At 36.2% G+C, this 19,137-nt stretch overlaps 1 protein-coding gene across 2 annotated transcripts; it reads left to right on the top strand.

Annotated features, from left to right (window-relative positions):
• The first annotated feature begins 24 nt into the window (after positions 1–24).
• Positions 25–18,932, top strand: CNOT7 (CCR4-NOT transcription complex subunit 7). Of its 2 annotated transcripts, XM_032844955.1 has the most exons (7): positions 25–224; positions 1,728–1,938; positions 4,218–4,411; positions 9,741–9,902; positions 13,131–13,275; positions 15,578–15,688; positions 17,255–18,932. In XM_032844955.1, the coding sequence occupies exons 2-7, from the start codon at positions 1,822–1,824 to the stop codon at positions 17,381–17,383; spliced, it is 858 nt and encodes a 285-aa protein (XP_032700846.1). In that variant the 5' UTR covers positions 25–224; positions 1,728–1,821; the 3' UTR covers positions 17,384–18,932. The 2 variants fall into 2 exon arrangements, with proteins under 2 accessions (XP_032700846.1, XP_032700847.1); XM_032844956.1 differs by lacking the exon at positions 9,741–9,902.
• Positions 18,933–19,137: the final 205 nt, after the last annotated feature.

The raw sequence follows: 19,137 nt of genomic DNA, 5'->3' as shown, positions 1-19,137 counted from the left end.
CGCCCCCTCTGCGTGTCGCGTCATCACCTAGCGCCCCCGCCAAGACGTGCGGGAAGCGACGGCGCAGCACGGTGCGGCGCAGCCCCAGCTCCCTTTTTCCCCTTGCTGGGCGTGAGGTGTCTATGGGGCACCCGCTGCTGCCGCCGCTACCGCCACCGCCACCGCCGCTGGTTGCTGTCTCTATGGCGAGGAGGAGGAGGAGGAGCGCGAGCTCAGCGACACAAGTAGATCTTGCGTCTGCCGGGGGGAGGGGCGGATTGGGGAAGTAGAAAGGGGGCGGGAACGATGAACCTGAGATGGTGAGCGATGGCGCCAGCTGGAACGCGGCTGGCGAAGGAAAAAGCTAGGCGGCGGGTGGAGGGGGGCAGGGTAACGGGCTGAGGGTATGTCAAGGGGGTGGCGCGGAGTGATGACGTAAAGGCTTTGTACCTGGGGCTTCGACGTTGTTGGACGGAAATTGGGAGGGGAGGGCGGTGGCCTAGATCTCAGCTCCTCGTATTTCTTCTGGCAGCAGTGCTTGGGAGTCAGTCTGGCCCCAGTAAATGGTTATCAAGCACCTTCACAGTGGCTGTCTGCCAGGGAAGAGAGTTATCTATGACTTGAGTGGCTCTGTGCTGTTTTTGATTCTTTGGGAGCCTGCAGTCCGGAGATTGTATCTCCAGTAATGAGAAGACCTCTGGTGCCTCGTCAGGGCTTCTGGAATTGTAGTAGAGAGAGAGGTGGAAAAGTAATGTTAAGCTACAGGGTCTTTTTGAGAGAGTGTGTGTGTGTCTTTGTGTCTGTGTGTGTTTAGAGGAGTGGGGAGGGTAATGAAGGGATGTGTGTGTGTGTGTGTAGGGGAGTGGGGAGGGTAATGAAGGAGGGGTCCCTTAGATCTTTGGTTTCTGTTCTTAAAGGACTTGAGGTTACATGTGTGACTGAAGTGTTTGGGAGGTATCATAATTCCCTTTTTTACCCTTGTTTGTTAGGATTTTTTCAGAGTTCCGTGAAAAACGAAGGAGCATTTGGAATTGTTCTGTCCAAGAATCAAAATGTTGGTCTGTACTCTTTATGTGGCGTGATACTGTTTTTGGACAGAAGGGCAGATGTGTGTTTATACTTGGGTTTTTAGGAAATTAGAAACAGTTTGAAATGCATACACCCTTTTCTTCCTTCCTCCTGCAGTTAGGGACATTAGAACAGTTTCTGTGGCTGTTACTTATTTTTCAGAAAGAGATTTTTTTTTTTTGTTTTCTTTTTTTGTTGTTGTTGGTTTACTAAAAAGTACCTTCTAATCTGACCTCAGTAAATGCCACTAAAGTAGATTTTGTAATCAAATCAGATTTGCTGTTAATGAGTAAAAGCAAACATTATCTTTGTCCTAATAACATCTGATCCAGTCACATTATATCACTATTTAACTTTTCATTTTCTGTGTGGAAATAGATGTCTTTATAAAGTTTTATTCAGAGAGTGAGTTGAATTCAGAGCAATCCTTAATGTTTTTAAGAAACGATTAGTACGTACACATAAAAAATACTGTTTTTGCCTAACATTGATATTAGAACCAGAAAACCTTTTTCAGTCCTTTTCTTTTTCCTACTGATAAGCTGTGTGACTTTAGACAAGTCATTTCCCAAGCTGATTTTCTTACAAATCAAGGACTTTGGGAATAATCTTTTAGGTTTGTATCAACTTAGTTCATCTATGAGTCATATTTCTGATATCACTGGTTTTTATTTTGACAGGTACAAAAATAAAGGATAAAGTATTTTATGAAACAAATCTTCAATCAAGTATAACATTTTGATGCTTGGCATCTAGACTTCTTGTGCCCTCACTATGCCAGCAGCAACTGTAGATCATAGCCAAAGAATTTGTGAAGTTTGGGCTTGCAACCTGGATGAAGAGATGAAGAAAATTCGTCAAGTTATCAGAAAATATAATTACGTTGCTATGGTATGCCTATCATCAAATCCTTAAGATGCTTCTTATAAAAGAGGAACAGGGATATTAAAAGTCTTGAATTCAGTTCATCTAGTTAATACTGTAGAGATTAATTATAAAAAGAAAATTTTGTCAATGTCCTCCAACCAGAGACCACCAGGAACACTTCTACAATGTGACAAATTGGGTTTATTACTCATTGCAGTGAGGGAAAATGCACACCACTGAAACCATGGGGCATGTGAATAAGAGTGTTAGAAAAGACTTTAGGATTTGGCTTTTGTCAGGTAGTTTTAGTGAGGGATTAAGGAGGCAGGGCCTTGCTCTGAATTGGATGCTGTTGAGAAGCTGGGGTAATTCTATGACAGGGTATCTTAAGTCCTTTTTTTTTTTTAAGATTTTATTTATTTATTTGACAGACAAAGATCACAAGTAGGCAGAGAGGCAGGCAGAGAGAGAGGAGGAAGCAGGCTCCCTGCTGAGCAGAGAGCCTGATGCGGGGCTTGAACCCAGGACCCTGAGATCATGACCTGAGCGGAAGGCAGAGGCTTAACCACTGAGCCACTCAGGCTCCCGGGTATCTTAAGTCTTAAATAGAATGAGAGAAGACTAGAATGATACTAAAGCTATGAAGAAGCAACGGTTTACTTACATTAGCCAAGATGGAAAGGAGTTTGACCATTTTTGTAGTTTGGACAATGTTTATGTTTTTGTCTCCGTTTAGTCATGATTACAGAGTGGTCTTATCTGATGCTGAAGTGTAAAACTGTTCATACTCAACAACAGAAGAACATTAGAACCTAGCTGTGAGTGCCAGGTCAGCGCCCAGCAACACTTAAGGCTTAACTGATAATATCAAATGAGCACAAAAAAGCTAGGGAGCTCCTGCATGTCCTTCTCAAAAAAAAAAAAATCAGACCTCCCAGTGGAACACTGTTGATCTGCAGTTTTTTTGTTGTTTTAATCAGCAGTGGAGTTGCACAAATATACTGTGCTGTTAAGCATCTCTGCTTTTGCATTTAGTATTTAATCTACCTAGACCATCTATTGAGTTAATTATTTTGCTGCTTTACCTGATGTACTTTGTACATCTATTACAGTTACTGTACTGTTTTCCAGATTGTAAGTTCCACAAAGCAAGGGGTTAGTGTCGTACCCTTTCTCACCCACAACACACGTAGCATTTTGTATTAATAAAATATCCAGTAAAGTGGTTGTTGAGTTGGACTGAATTTAGAGTTTTAGTTTCTTTACTGCTTCATAGTGTTTTGGTATCCAGATTTTGTTCTTTGCTTCCCAATTTGAATTTTAAAAGTAAAGTGATATAGTGTCATTTCCTCAGTATTTTTAATGCAAATAAATAAATGTGCTTTTGTGGGGAGGGGCAGGTTGATTGGTAAAAATACGAATATTCGAGTGTACATAGATAACCTATTTAATAAAAGTATACTTACCCATAATTAAAATTGAAGTTTTTGTTTGTTTTTTAAAGATTTTATTTAACAGAGAGAGAGAGCACAAGCAGGGGGAGTGTCAGGCAGAGGGAGAAAGAGGAGCAGACTCCCTGCAGAGCAGGGGGAGCCCGATGTGGGACTCAAACCCAGGACTCCGGGATCATGACCTGAGCCGAAGGCAGTTGCTTAACCAACTGAGTCTCCCAGGCGCCCAGAAGTTGTTTTTTATCCCACAAAAATATATAGTGATCATTTCTCAGATGATAAGGAGTGACATTAGAGACATGAGAACATTCTACAGGAATAAGTGGGTATCACATAATTTTTGTTGACCTGTTTTCTCTGGAGTACAGAGAGAGTGCTATTTAAGCCCAGGAAATTCAGAGGGTTTTGATGTTTAGACATACCTTACCTCAGAGAAATAATTGGAAAGTATGATGCATTTTCCATTCTTTTTAACCAGTTATTCATTTAACACTAGCATACTGTGAACACAGTTTCAAATACCCCTTGAGAAATGTGAATTTATGATTTTTTCCCCTTCCTTGGGAATAGAGTACTTGGTGCATTTATCATTCATATCTTATACAGAATAATTTTTTTTCTGTCACAGTATTTAAAATGAGAAAAGGTCATCAAGTTTGGTTCTATTTTATGGTTCTAAAAAGTAATGCTCTTCATAGTTAAAAGGTAATTTGTATTTGAATACAAATGTGTAGAATATTACCTGTAACAGGATTCTTTGACTTGAACCAAAAATTAATTATTTATGCTAAGAATTTGTGGATTGTGGTTTTGGTCATTTAGTAAATAATGAATCTTAAAACTATTTTACAGGACACCGAGTTTCCAGGTGTGGTTGCAAGACCTATTGGAGAATTCAGGAGCAATGCTGACTATCAGTACCAACTATTGCGATGCAATGTAGACTTGTTAAAGATAATTCAGCTAGGACTGACATTTATGAATGAGCAAGGAGAATATCCTCCAGGAACTTCAACTTGGCAGTTTAATTTTAAATTTAATTTGACGTAAGTGGGAAATAAATACAACGCAAACTTTTTTTAGCTTAATTTTAGGAATTGATTTCTCTTAAGTATGGTGAATGAAGTGCTAACTGAATTTGGCAGTTATCCTAGAAATATTTAAAACCTAAAATTTCAAAAGATTAGATTTCTTCTAATGGAACAAAAGAACTAGGATAAAGAAGACTTTATATTCAGATACTTAGAATTTTAAAGATGTTGTTTGAAAAGTATGACTGCTTTTTTTTGAAATCTGAAAAACTTTGGGTATTGAAGACACTTTTTTTTTTTTTTTTAAGATTTTATTTATTTGACAGAGATCACAAACAGGCAGAGAGGCAGGCAGAGAGAGAGAGAGAGAGAGGAGGAAGCAGTCTCCCTGCCAAACAGAAAGCCTGATGCGGGGCTCGATCCCAGGACCCCGGGATCATGACCTGACCCAAAATCAGAGGCTTTAACCCACTGAGCCACCCAGGCGCCCCGCAGACACTTCTTGATAGAAAAAATAACCTTTACATTATATTTTACTTTCAATGTTTGTGTGCAACTTGAAATATATACATCTTTGTTGTAGTGATTATCCTTCGTGTGGAGATATTTTTATTACAGTCAAACTCCAGACTATGAATGGATTACATGTCAAGGGCAGTAAGACATTTCTTGGAAACTTGGGTGCTTTTTCTTGTCAAGTCAATATAATTATATAATAGTTATGTAATAGTTAAACTCCCCGATCAGCCCACAAAACCTCTTGGAACTAACATAGGAGAGGTAATGGTATCCTTGAACTTGGTATTTCTTTCAGAAACCATTCAGAAACTAAATTCTAACTCAAGCCCAAGGTTGAAATCGAGTTTCCTTACTTGTTGTCTTGATAGCTTAGGGAAGTCTTGGGTGTTTTGGCTGAGGGCAGATTGTTTACAAACTGACTCTAAGGTGGGGAAATGTTTAAGACATTCTAATTAAGTTAAAATATTTGCGGTGTCTTATTTGATAACATGTACTTGTGTAATATAATCTTAAATCTGGTTCAGAAAATAGTTAAAGAAGCTGTGGGACAATTAACAGTAGTGCCAATGTAAGAACCTCCCATTCTCTGTACAACAATGTGATATTTAGCATGTAAGATCTAAAAAGCAGAGCTGATGATTTTAGAGAGTAATGTCGTTAGTGGTGCAGTACTATGGCTTATAATTACATTGTGTTTAGCCTCATTTTCTGTTTTACTTTGTTGAATTTAAAGGGTAAAAATTAGTCCTCTCTATTCAAACTGGTAATAACCTTTTATAAGTACTGTAATTCTGAAACACTGAAAATTATCTTTTGTCCTTTTCTCAAAAGATAACCATTTTTAAAATGAGTTCTTCACCATTTCATTTGTTCTGTTTTACTTTTTTTCCAAGTTGATCATTAGAACACTTTCTTAAACTGAGATACCGTTGTGATGTAAATACATGAGTAGGAGGTGGACCCGTCTATGTCTCCATTTTGGAAAAATTTACATTTTCCTTTTCTAGAAACATTTATTACAACAACTGCCGTATTACAATCTTTGAAGGACGTTTTTTTCTTATACAGAGAGAGCTACTTGTTACTAGGTTTGGCCACTATTTGTGCTATTGTTAATGTCTAAGAAGATGTTTTTAAGGAGAAGGATATAGTAGAATATACTATTTAAGTGGAAACGATTATTTGGAGGATAAAACTGGGACTACTTAATATGGAGAACAGAGTACCATGAATAGAATCTTGGATATTTTGCAGAAAGATGAAAATTGACTTTTTTATTGAGTGCCTAGAATGTGTCAGCAGCTGGGTTAGGTGCCAGGGGTATAGTGTTGAGGAAAGTTGGTCATAGTCTTTGTAACTTTGTATTCCTGTAACATTTCTGTCTGCTCTCCATTGCCAAAGTCCAAAAATTAGAATTTGATAATGATCAATGTATAAGAGTTCTCTCTAAATTGAATTTGGAGTTGATAGTAAAATGAAAGTTGAAGTAGAATATTTATGAGTTGTGCAGAAGAAAGCTATCTCAAAGGAGATGAGAACAAATTTCTAAAACATCAATTTGATGATTATAGTAATTATTATTTGAGAAAATCATTTTGATAGTGTAATAGAGATTACAGGAGATTGTGGGTTCAGTGGTAACAGAAAGGGAGCTGATAATTCACTGAAGGAAAACGGCAGAGGAGAGGAGATATAGGGAGGACCGTAAGTGGAAAGGACAGCAGAATCAGAGGGTGGTTTTGATTTTGTTTTATAGGATAATGCACAGGCATTTGAAGGCTAAAAGGCTATTGTTATGTATAGAGTTGCAGGCTGTTCATGTTGTCTTTCATATAGTCTTTGCAGATTTTTTGAGCATCTTACATGTTCTTGGTTTGAGTTCATAAAACATTAAGTTTTGTGACTGCATTTGTAACAGTCTGTATTCTGGTTTGTCTTTGCTCATGATTTTTTAGCATAAACTTAAATATATAGGGTGCATGTTTTAAAATATAAAATGTATGGTGAGCCAGGAATGGATTGAGGTTGGAAAGCATTTCCAAATTATAAAATCTTTAGTCTGTGTTTAAAAATGTGAATTTGTGTAGTAGGCTAAGTTTATACTTGTAGGTAGGTCAAAAAGTAGGGGCACGTGGCTGGCTCAGTACATAGAGCATGAGACTCTTGACCTTGGGGTTGTGAGTTCAAGCCCCATGTTGGACATGGAGCCTACTTTAAGAAAGGATGTAAAAATATATTTATGGGATTTAACATACCTAGTTAAGTTAGTTTCTGTTTTTAGGATATAGTTTGAGATGAGTAGCCTTGTATCTCTGCTTTTTGGGAAAACCTTTTTTAGGTATTTGTACATGGCTTTCACTCCAGTTCAGTTATTATGCCTGGATATTTTGCCTCCTTAAACTTAGTAGTTGATGAGTGTTAGGAGCAATCATTACTGTTCCCTGGTGTTCTGAACAGATTGTTATAATCAGTAAGCCAATACCTGCACCTGCAGTAGTCCTTACATTTTTTGACTAAACAATGTTTTGACTACTTTTTTGAGATTTCCATCCTTTAATATATTCCTACATGTACTAGGATTTTTGGAGCTTGGGAATGTGGACTCTGGAGAAACAAACTGAGGGTTTTGCTGGGCTGGGGGAATGGGTGAGCCTGGTGGTGGGTATTATGGAGGGCACGTACTGCGTGGAGCACTGGGTGTGGTACATAAACAATGAATTTTGGAATAAAAAAATTAAAAAATTTTAAAAAAACTTGAAATGGATACCATGAGAAGGGGATTTGGAGGTTTGAATTTGAATTGATTTGGAGAATTGAGTTACAACAATTACAGAGTTTTCCTTACCAGCAGGAAATTTTCTTCATTCTATTTAGAGATTTATTAGCCTATCTGTGTGGAACTTTCAGCTTTCTCTTCTAATGATTTGGGTATTATAAAGCATGGAATTGGTTCCAAATTTTAAAATATTTACTCCAAAGAAATATAGTACATTAGCTTAATCTGCATTGAGTTATGTGAACTATACAGAAAAAAAGAGAAAAGAAGTAATTTTATACTTTTTTTTTTTTTTAACTAAACTTGTTGATTATTAAGCACCTGAGGTATTTACCCAGATCTTTCTCCTGGATATTGGAATTCAGTAGGTCTAGGTATAGGACCTGGGAACCCATATTTTTGGTACACTCTCTGGATGATTGATGTCATTGGGCAAGTTTGGGAAATTCTGATTTAAGTAGTGCAACACTCACTGTTCCACCTCACAAGTTTTTTGATGTGGTGATAGACATTAAACAAAAGTGACAAAAATCATTGCCCTTTTGAATCTGTGTACTAAAAAAGTGAGCATATGGCCCAGTATAATGTGAGCCTAGAGAAAGAATCTTATGCTTTGGGTTGGTTATAATTTGCTAAAGTATGCCTCTCAATGTGAGCATCAGAGTCTGATGAGTGAGATTTTAATTGTTTAAGATACATATTTTTAGTGTAATAAGGCCAGTGGTATCTGTTGTTTAATGAAAAAAGCTTTTATTAGATTTATTCAGAAATCCTTCCCAAAGGGTTTTCCTGCGGGAAATTTTGACCTAAAGTGATGATTGCAGGTCCCTCTTTTTAGATGTTCCAATGGCTAGTATTTGTTTGTTTTTTAAATTTTTATATTAAGGATAGTTCACATATCTTACATTAGTTTCAAGTGCATTACAGTGATTTAACGATTCTATAGATTGTACAGTGCTCACCACAATAACTGTATTTACTGTTTGGAACCATACAACATTATGTTTTGTTATTTTTCAAAGACACTTAGAAGCAGACTGATTTCCAGAGAATAGACTGTAAGAACACTTTTTCACCTAAATGTAAATGTAATGTTTCTTTTGGTTTAATTAGTTTTGTTAAAGCTTTTAATAGAATTTTCTTTTGCTAAGTGGTGGAAACCAGTATTCTTGCAATTTAAAAAGTAAATGAAAAAAATCCAGTGGGCAGTGCACAAAATACTTACCATGTATTTTCAGAAACCTGTACCTTCGTTTTGATCCTTTTTTAAAATTTAATTTAACATTTGGATACCGGTGTGTTCATGCTTAGAAATTAGTGCTTTCTTTTTGGCTTAAGTAAAATCTTGAATGGTTGGTTTATATTTAGATATCCTGGCTTCATTTTTGGGAGGTGATTTTCTAGGATTAAGATTGTTAGAAGAAGAAACTATTGCTATTATAGCAAAGTCTGCCATTTTAAACATTTTACTGGTTATTGGAGCCATTTGAAAGGCTCATCATTAGTGAGAGGAGGAAATTCCTTTTTCTTTAGAATGGAATGTAGTTTTAACTTAGCCACATCAGCTATTTTCCTCTTGGTCTCCTTCCTGATGCTGCTGGGAGCATGGGAGATGGATATAGGCTGTCACCCACCCCTATGGCTACAGCTCCAAGGGGCAGCAATAAAAAGGCTGCTGAGACTGAAAGCCCCTGAAAAGAACATGTCTTTCACTTTGTGGTGGTAGCCCCTGGTGAGTAGAAGACCCTTTTTTCAAACTCAGTTAAATATATGTAACTTGTGAAAGGCTAATGACATTGAATCAGTAGTAACGATTAAAATCTCACCCTTGGACTGCTTTGAAAGATGATTTACTGAACACTTTTCTAAAATAATAACCTTAATATTTAAATTGTATTTTCCTTCCTGTATGTGAAGCATTGGAATAATCAGACCCAAGCCAGTCCTGTGTTTTATTGTTTCTGGTACTGTAGGTTGTAGATATAAGTGGAGAAAAATGGTTTGTTTGAAGAATGGCATATTTGAAGGTTGTCTCTCTTCTTCTGCCAGGGAGGACATGTATGCCCAGGACTCTATAGAGCTACTAACAACATCTGGCATCCAGTTTAAAAAACATGAGGAGGAAGGAATTGAGACCCAGTACTTTGCAGAACTTCTTATGACATCGGGAGTGGTCCTCTGCGAAGGGGTCAAATGGTTATCATTTCATAGGTAAAAAGATTGCATTGAAAATGGCATTTGTGTTTCTATTTCCTAACTGCTCCACACTTGGGGTGGGTCACTGTTTCAGAACTTTCAGGCTCAGTTCTATAAGGAACTGGCTGCCACAGAGCAATCTCCTCTCAAGAAGCTAATGTTGGTCTATTTAAGAGTTAATTTAAAGTTATGTATTTCATTTTTAGCCAGTGAGAGAGACAGTATTACATAGTGGAAAGAGTTAGGCTGACAAAGTAGATCTTGGTTTAAATCCAGCAATGCCATTTGGAATCAATGTTACTGGGGGTTATTTAACATTTCTGAGTCTTAGAATGAAATCATTCATTTGTTAAGAAAATATTTAATATCTACCAATGCCAAGCACTCTGGTATAAGATTCTAGGAATTAAACTAAAAATCCTCAGCCTCATGAACTTTATATTCTGATGGGAATAGGCAATTCTTTTTGAATGATGAAATTTATATTGTGGTTTGTTGTTGATAAGTGCTGTGGAGAAAAAAACAGCAGGGGGTTGTGGATTTTAATTTTTTTTTCAAAGAGGAGTGATCAGGTAGGCATCACTTAGGTAAATACCTAGTTTTAATGATCAATAATATGTTTAGAGCATTTTTTTTTTAGATTTTTTATTTATTTATTTGATAGAGAGATCACAAGCAGGCAGAGAGGCAGGCAGAGAGAGAAGAGGAAGCAGGCTCCCTGCCGAGCAGAGAGCCCGATGCGGGGCTCGATCCCAGGACTCCGAGACCATGACCTGAGCCGAAGGCAGCGGCTTAACCCACTGAGCCACCCAGGCGCCCCTGTTTAGAGCATTTTAATAAAAGATTTTACAAACAGTAAATTCTCAGTAAATGGTTGTTTTTCATTCTTACTATAAAATACAATTGGATTGTAAAGAGAATTTTTAGAAAGGAAAGTAGTTCCATTTTGTAAAAATAGACTTCCAGGTAAGAAAGTTTTTCTGTTGAGGTACACTAAATTAAATTGGAAGCACAGGGACTAAAAGTGGCCTTGGGAATTATTTTATTTGGCCTTTTATTAATGTTCTTATATTGGGTCCATTTCACACATTTTTAAAAAAATAAAGAGATTCCTGCATGCTTTAGAATTTCCAACTCTGGCCTCTGGAATGATTGTAGTAAAGGACTATTCATTTTGCAAACTCTGATGTAGTACTAAGCAGTAGTTTTTGAGTTAGGAGTATGGAACATATTAATTGTCACCTGTCATCTTTTTTTTCTGTTCTCCATTTGACCCTATACCTCAGGAGACAAGACTGAAGTCTCTGTTAACATTAGGAATGTTTTTCAGGGTTTTGTTTTGTTTTGACTTTCCTGGTCATGACTAGAAACCTTCATCCTTACCTCCTACTGTTTATGACTTATTCTTTCATTAAAAAAAAAATACTCTGAGCAAATACTACATGCTAGGCATTGGGGATATTAAGATAAACAGAAATAAGGGATTCATGTCTTCTTAGAATGTATAGTCTAAATTAGACTCCAGTATTTGTCAAGGTATGTTAAGATTTTATTGTAAATGTCATTAAATATTTTCATCATATTCTAATATTCTAATATCTCATATTTCTATGAGATAAAGACTAGTTTAAGAAATTGATAAATCCTAAATTCTTGTACAGTCTTTTACTAGTAATAAGTAAATGCTGTATTGACTTCTCTTTAGTTGGATGATAGCAGTCACTTCCTTGCCAATTACCAGAAATTTAAAGGTTTCTACTGTTAATTGCTTATACTTTGGTATCCCTTAACTGTCTTCAATGGTAAAGCTTCTTTTTTTCTTTTTAAAATTAGAAGTAGTTCTGAACATTAAATAGAAATTTTATTTGTATCCCCCAAAAGATATGTTAATACCACCTCTCACCAAATATGTACTGACTTCCAGCTATATGAAGTAAAAGATTTTAAGATATTTTTAAAAATGTGATTCCTACTAGTCTAGTGGAGAAAACAATAATGCATTTTAAAGGGTAATACAAGGAAACAGTTTGTGTAAGAAATCACTGGGAGCTAGACCCTTCAGGGAAGGCATCTTGTCCTTGAAGTAAAGGTAGACAGGGAGAAAAAGGGTGTGCAATTAAGGCACAGGAATGTGGGGACATACAAAGCTATGGGGAAAAAAACAAACAGTAGAGTTAGGAGATCCTGACTTGAAAGTGTGGGAGTTGGTATTTTATTCTCTGGATAGTAGTTCTCAGTGTTTACTGAGAAATGCAGTATTTCCATTAGTATATCTTGAGGAGCCATATGACAGAGGAACAGAATTTTGAGGGAAGAGAATGACTGGTAAAATCAGTTAAGGAAATGAAAATACTTTCATTAGGGAATTACTCTGGGTTTTTATTTTTATTTTTATTATTTTTTTTTAAGAATTTATTTATTTATTTGACAGAGATCACAAGTAGGCAGAGAGGCAGGCAGAGAGAGACGGAGAAGCAGGCTCCCTGCTGAGCAGAGAGCCCGATGCGGGACTCGATCCTAGGATCCTTGGATCATGACCTGAGCCGAAAGCAGAGGCTTTAACCCACTGAGCCATCCAGGCGCCCTGGGTTTTTATTTTTAATTTGGGGCTTGAACTCACGATCCTGAGATCATGACCTGAGCCAAGATCAAGAGTTGGACGCTTAACTGACTGAACCACCCAGGCACCCCACTTTGGGTTTTGAAGCATATGACCTCTTTATGTAAAATATGGAAGAGTTGTATTATTTTTGCCAATTCTGCTACATTTTGACATCTTTAGCCATGTTCTCATTCATATTTTTCCATTTCCATAATAATTTAACAATTTTTGAGATATCTATGGGTGGTTTGATGCTTAGAGTTCTTCCTTTAGAGGTCAGCAAAAATAGTAACCTAGTGACTATAGACTTGAGAAGCTAGTATAGATCTGTGTGCTGGTATCTCTGAATGGTAAAAGTTCGTATCACTGGTGGTAAGATGATGGCATTTTCCTGTTATCATTACATCATTACAAACATGTCTGTTTTCTCTCTTTGTGTGGGGGGGGGGTTTTTTTTTTATATTTTTTTTTTTTTTTTTTTTTTTTTTTGGGGGTGTGTTTTTTTTTTTTTTTTTTTTTTTGGTTGATTCCTTTTTTGACCTACAGTTGTGGCTCACTTAAAATTTGTATCAGAAAAAGAAATTATTTTTTCATCTCTATGGTATTTATATGTCTCTGTTCTGTATTTAACCCTTTTGTAGTGGTTATGACTTTGGCTATTTAATCAAAATCCTGACCAACTCTAACTTGCCTGAAGAAGAACTTGACTTCTTTGAAATCCTTCGATTATTTTTTCCTGTCATTTATGATGTGAAGTACCTTATGAAGAGCTGCAAAAATCTCAAAGTAAGGCTTTTTCTAAGTGGCTGTTTATAGTCCACACACTATTTAGACTGAGTGACTGATAAATAAGATGTTAGCCTGGGATGTTGTTTTAAGCCATATATTAAGTTTTGTATTAAATGTGATTATATTATCTGGTCATTGATTCTTTTTGTTGCATAAATTATTTATAGGAAATCCTTTTTCAGAGTTTCAGTGTATATTGGCAGAATAAGTTTTCAACAAAATTCAAACCAAGAATCAGATTTTCATCTTTGCCAGATTGAAAATCATAAACCTGCACAAAAATGTGAGGACTAGCGAGGCTTTCATGCACAGAAGTGCAAGTTCATGCTGCCCAACATGCGCACAATCTGTCCATGCAAGATAAAATCTGAGCTGGCCAGCAGTGAGGTCAGTAATGTAGCAAACAGAGTTTTCCCTGGACAAAAATTATTTTATTGGTTCAAGTCACAGATCATGTTCCTAGGATTAATTAACATGGCTAAAGATTTTTTTCCCCGGTGTAAAAGATGTCAAGATGTTAGTGCTTCTGTAAATGTCTAGGTCCTGTCTGGACAGTAGCTTGTGTTCTGATACTGCTGAATGCATGTGTAATAATGTTACTTCTGAACATGAATTCTTTAAAAAGAAATGTTTCTTTAATCAGTAAAGTGCTTCTTCAGTTTGAGAATGAATTCTCTTGGTGGCCTAGACTCCCAAGGAATAGAAGGGCTTTATTTTTTATTTTTTATTTTTTTTCCAGCTGTGTTTGGATTTAAGCTGCAACTAAAAAGTGTGTGTAGGTGAAGTGGCTGCTTGGTACAACCTACATCAGGTTGATCACATTTTCTTACCAGGTTTTTAGAAGTGCAGATAAAATTACACTTTTAGGAGATGGCAAAAACCTTAAGTGCTTTACTTATAAGCAAAAAGAAACGGTGTAGGAGTTGAAAACTTTGCTTTTGATAACTGAACTTAAAATCAGAAGAGTAGTAGTGTTTTGGCCAAAGTTTGCTTGCCTTATTACCGAATACGGCATATAGCTGGGGAAATTTTAAAGAAAGGTCACTCCTTGTTTGTAGCACCTAAGAGCAGCAGGATTGTGTGCAATTTGAAGAGACTTCTCGCTGTGACTCAAGTGAACTTGCAATAGGATAGCCTTATTGCTATAGAAACTCAGTCCACCCCTGAAAGCATTACATGCTGAGAATCCATGACCCAGATGTTTTAATCTGGCTTTAGAAGTGCTTTTTAAAATCTGACATGTCTCTGCAACGACATATTTTAGGAACAGGATCAAATTATTGCTCACCATGTGTATGATATTGGAAAATTTCTAGGTACACCAGCTAATCTGAATATGCCTAGTGAGCTGCTGTGTTAAATTTAGGTTAATGACAAAAGGTGCTTTTTGACCTCTGGTCAGCCATGCTGAATGGCCCTATTCTTTTATGCTCCTAAGCAGCTGCTCATGATACCTAGTCCTTATGTTATTTTTAGCACAGAACTGCTGTCTGTGCAAAGCACTGTTTCAAGCAGTGAAGCAGAGGAGGGCTAGTTTACCTTAACAACTAGGGAGGAATTTGTGTCTCTTTTGTTTGTCCTGATCTTCCTTCTTTACTCATATCCTATCCTCCCCCCTGCCATTATTTTCCTTCCCTTTCTTTCTTCCCTTATTTTTACTTTTCCCTTTTATTCTTTTTCTCTTGCTTTCATTCCTTTCTTTTTTCAGCCCGGCAATATTAACATAAGCAGATATTTAGACCCTCATAAGGAGTTGTATTCTTACAACAGCATACTCTTCTTTTTAACAAAACCATAATTAAGCACTTAGTGGATTTTTAAGGACTGGTTTAATCACAATAGCTTTGTTTTATACAGATTATGTAGGTAAACTACTTAGAGGTGGATTGGTGAGAAGCTTAGGAAAGTTTGAGAGAAACTGCCGATGGTCATTTTATATTGATGGATGGATTGACTGAATGTGCTTGATAAATGTTCCCCTGTACACCTGTTCCCATGTATAGGATTTGCTTCCCCCAAATCTTCAGGAATGTTATTTGCCTGTCACGTGCCTTAAAGCATATGATGAACACAAATTTTCCCAATTAGGATCTCATTTTCTACTAAATTATAAACTTCTCCCATATTCAACAAATACTTTAATTTGTAATTCACATTTTTTTTTTCTGATCTTCATAAATGAAGGTCCATCTTTATGTGCTAAGTCCATTTATATTTTGGTCAGTGTCTAAGTTATATAACTTGTGAATTTGGGCATTGTACTGTTTCTGTGTTGACAGGCAGATTTTCTTTCTTCTAGGGCGGTTTACAGGAAGTTGCTGAACAGTTAGAGCTGGAACGGATAGGACCACAGCATCAAGCGGGATCTGATTCATTGCTCACAGGAATGGCCTTTTTCAAAATGAGAGAAGTATGAAGACATCAGTGCCTTTTTCTCAGTTGGTTGTTAGGTTGAGAACATTAAAAATCTAACGGCAAACGTTTTTGGGCAATAAGTGCTCATTAAATGAAGACGTGGTTAGAGATGCATGTAGGCTGTGTCCAACACACTTGAATGAAAGTGTTCAAAAATAAGTCCTCCTGAAATGTAGTTCAGAGGGCACTGAAAAAATGATTTCTTCATAGACTGAAAAAATGAAACAATTTAAACTACCTTAGGAATCATGTAGGTCCAACCAGACTATTTCTTAGATGAGAAAACTGAAGCCAGAGACTAGTAACTTCTATCCAAGGACACCCTCATTACTAGCAGAACTCCAGAATTCTTTCTGTAGACCACATCAGTGCTGTTGCTGCCAACTCAAGAAATCTACATGTTAGGTCTCCCTGGCATTGTCTTCTCATAGGCATTAAGTTGCTGGTAAAATACCATTTGTTTATGCCATCTTTCAGCATTTTGAGGGTTTGTAGAGTAATGTTTATATAGTGCTTTTTAGTAGATTGAGTCTTACTAAGAGGTTCTAAATTCTCAAATGGTTAAGTAAATGTGAAGTAGTTGTTGAATCAAAAATCATACTGAGCAGAGCCCCTTAAGTGGCAAAAGGCAATACTGAATATAAAGCTAGGTGAATCGAAGGCTCCTCCTAGCTTAGTAATGGAGCGATAGACGCAGGTACACCTAATTGTAAATTAAATGCAAAAAGAAAGTTTTGCTTTTTGCAAAATACAACTTTAGAATTCTTCCGAATATTTCCTCTCAGATACTCAAGAATTGACTGAGAACTATCTGGAAATTTAAAACTTCTGTAGCAGTTGTATTAATAATAGAAAGCATAATAGTTGTTTTGCCAGGTATTGAGTCAGAAGTGATTTGGACTGTCTATTCATGACAAGTAAATACTTGTTTTGTACTTCTTTCCAGTGCTACACTAGAGAATTTAAACAACCTTTTGGATTTTCAGCTTTGCATTTTAAAAAATACCTTAATGGTTCAATTAATGGTGGATTCTCTGCTACTGATTTATCATCTTTATGTTCCTTGGCTTTTTCAAGAATAGTGACCTAGTGTGAATGTTCAGATTTCACTGTCCAGAATGTGCTCAGGGTTTGTTTTCAGCCAACTCAGCCTTGCATGTAGACTCAAGGCTACTTAGAAGCCTAAACTTTTTTCTCCAATCATTGGCAATGCTCATTCATTTTGACCGTTGAGTATTGTTACATTAATGGAATAAGAATTCCTGTCGTTTTTCCATGATTACAAACTCTCATAAAATTGATCTAAATGTTAATAGGAAAGACCCTTGTTTATACATTTTTTTAGTAATCTTTTTCCTTGGTTTCTCTTGAGCTCTGTACTTCTTGAGAACATTAGTCTTACTCATTGAATTTTAAAATGTGTGGCCTCAAAGGAGCACCATAGAAAAGAGCTGTCATTTTAGTTAATAAACAGTCAGTACTTACATTGCTGAAATATAAGTTACCAGTGGTACCTTTTGGTTAAAATTATCTTTTTTTTTTCCCCAAAATTCCTTTTTAGATGTTCTTTGAAGATCATATTGATGATGCCAAATATTGTGGTCATTTGTATGGCCTTGGTTCTGGTTCATCCTATGTACAGAATGGCACAGGGAATGCATATGAAGAGGAAGCCAACAAGCAGTCATGACATGAAATAGTCCTTTTATTTTTATTTGAGCTACACACAAACTTGTATATAGGTTTTATCTCTCGTTGAATCCCTTGAACAATAGATATTACTATTTTTTTTTCTTTCATAGCCCATTTTATTTTCTGCCTTTCAGTACTAGTATGACCATTCCTATCTCAGATCTTAATAAATAGAAAAGCATTCAGGTTAAATTTGGCCTTAACTTAATATACTTGTTAGCAGGCATGTGTGACAGAGAGTGGGAAAACCCGCATCATACTGAATATTTTGATAAACTTCACCTGCTTGGGCTTGGTTTGTTTTTCCCCCTTCCTAAATTAACTAGCACTGACTGTAATTTATTTCCCTGTTTCATGTCTCCCTTCTATTCTGCAGGAGTTTTAGCTATTTGAGATTGTGGACCATCAATTTTGCACTTTAGAGAGTGATTCTGACTCAAATCCTCTGTTTTATCAGAAATTTTGGCTTTTCTTGCTCTTAGCTGGAAAAATGACCATCTGCCAACCTTATACAGTATTTACTTGTTTTTGACCCACGGAAATAGCACATGCATTGTGCAAACGGTTGATTCAGCAAGACTACAAAAAAAAAAAAATGAACAAAAAACTACTGAGAGCTTAGTAACTGCTGTTTCTGTACGTAGTGTTTAATCTTCCAAGCACATCTAGTGTCTGTCAGTTTCTCATTGGCATGTGTAGGCTGCTCTGTGACTGAAGAATTTTTCAAACCAGCTTTACACCCTTCAGGAAAAATCCCTTGTGATTGGATGTTTAATGTCTGCCAGGAAACTGGCATCCAAGATAATTGAAGCCACCATTATTTTATGATAGCACACTTCCTTTTGATCTGCTTCTTCTTATTCTGTCACTGTTTACCTTATTTTTAATTTTTTAAACATTTTATAGCCATACTTATGATGCTCTTGCTTTGTTGATTCCACAAATCAATTTCATTAAGGTCCAAAGATAGCAAGTCTTTAGGTATATATTGTACCAAATTAAATTAGAAGACAAAAAATTGTGCTTTCATAGTTGTTACAAAGATAAATAATGAAGAGATTTGGTGCAAAACAACAAAACACAAAAATATATTCTATATATAAAGCCATATATGTGTGTGTGTGTATATATATGGCTATATATATATAGCTAATTAAAATTACCTGAGGAGTGTAATGCTTGTTTATTTTTTTGTGTATATCTTTGCAATCTATTTTATATATATTGACAAAAGAGATTGAAATATTTAGCCGTGCAGAATATGTGACCCGACCAGAGCATGTGTAGGAAGACATTTTGGTAATCATTAACTCTTCCCTGAAAGGATAGACTACAAGTTATGATGTGTGTTACCTACATTTGAATCAGTAATACTAGCAAATCTTAAAATGTTAGCCACATTGGTTTGTTTTCTTTGTACATTATTCATTATATTACAATGCTGTAACTGGGTGGTCCTTTTTAAACAAAACGTTATTTGCAAAACAGAGGGTATTATTTGTTTTTAAAGCTTTTGTAAATAAAGCCTTCAGAAATGTTTTCTTATATATGTTGATGACTGGTAATTTTGTTTTTAAAATATTTATTTGGGAGATTTTATTTTTTTTTTAATTTGGGCAACTGAACAGAACTCAGTAACTTCAACTGTAGCTAATTATTAGTCTAGTTTTTATTAGTTGAATAATTAGTCTCATGGAGCCTTTTGCATTTCAACACTGTCAGCTTATTCTTTATGAATACCTCAACTAGATG

Source organism: Lontra canadensis, unplaced genomic scaffold, assembly GCF_010015895.1.
Source record: "Lontra canadensis isolate GAN:19392208 unplaced genomic scaffold, GSC_riverotter_1.0 scaffold159, whole genome shotgun sequence".
Lineage (NCBI taxonomy): Eukaryota > Metazoa > Chordata > Mammalia > Carnivora > Mustelidae > Lontra > Lontra canadensis.
This window is presented reverse-complemented; position numbering and strand designations above follow the sequence as displayed.

Bases quoted from the DNA above. Each gene is read 5' to 3' on its own strand.
- CNOT7 (XM_032844955.1), top strand. From the start codon at position 1,822: ATGCCAGCAGCAACTGTAGATCATAGCCAAAGAATTTGTGAAGTTTGG. The intron at 1,939-4,217 runs GTATGCCTATCA...ACTATTTTACAG, and splicing joins AATATAATTACGTTGCTATG to GACACCGAGTTTCCAGGTGT. The intron at 4,412-9,740 runs GTAAGTGGGAAA...TTCTTCTGCCAG, and splicing joins AATTTTAAATTTAATTTGAC to GGAGGACATGTATGCCCAGG.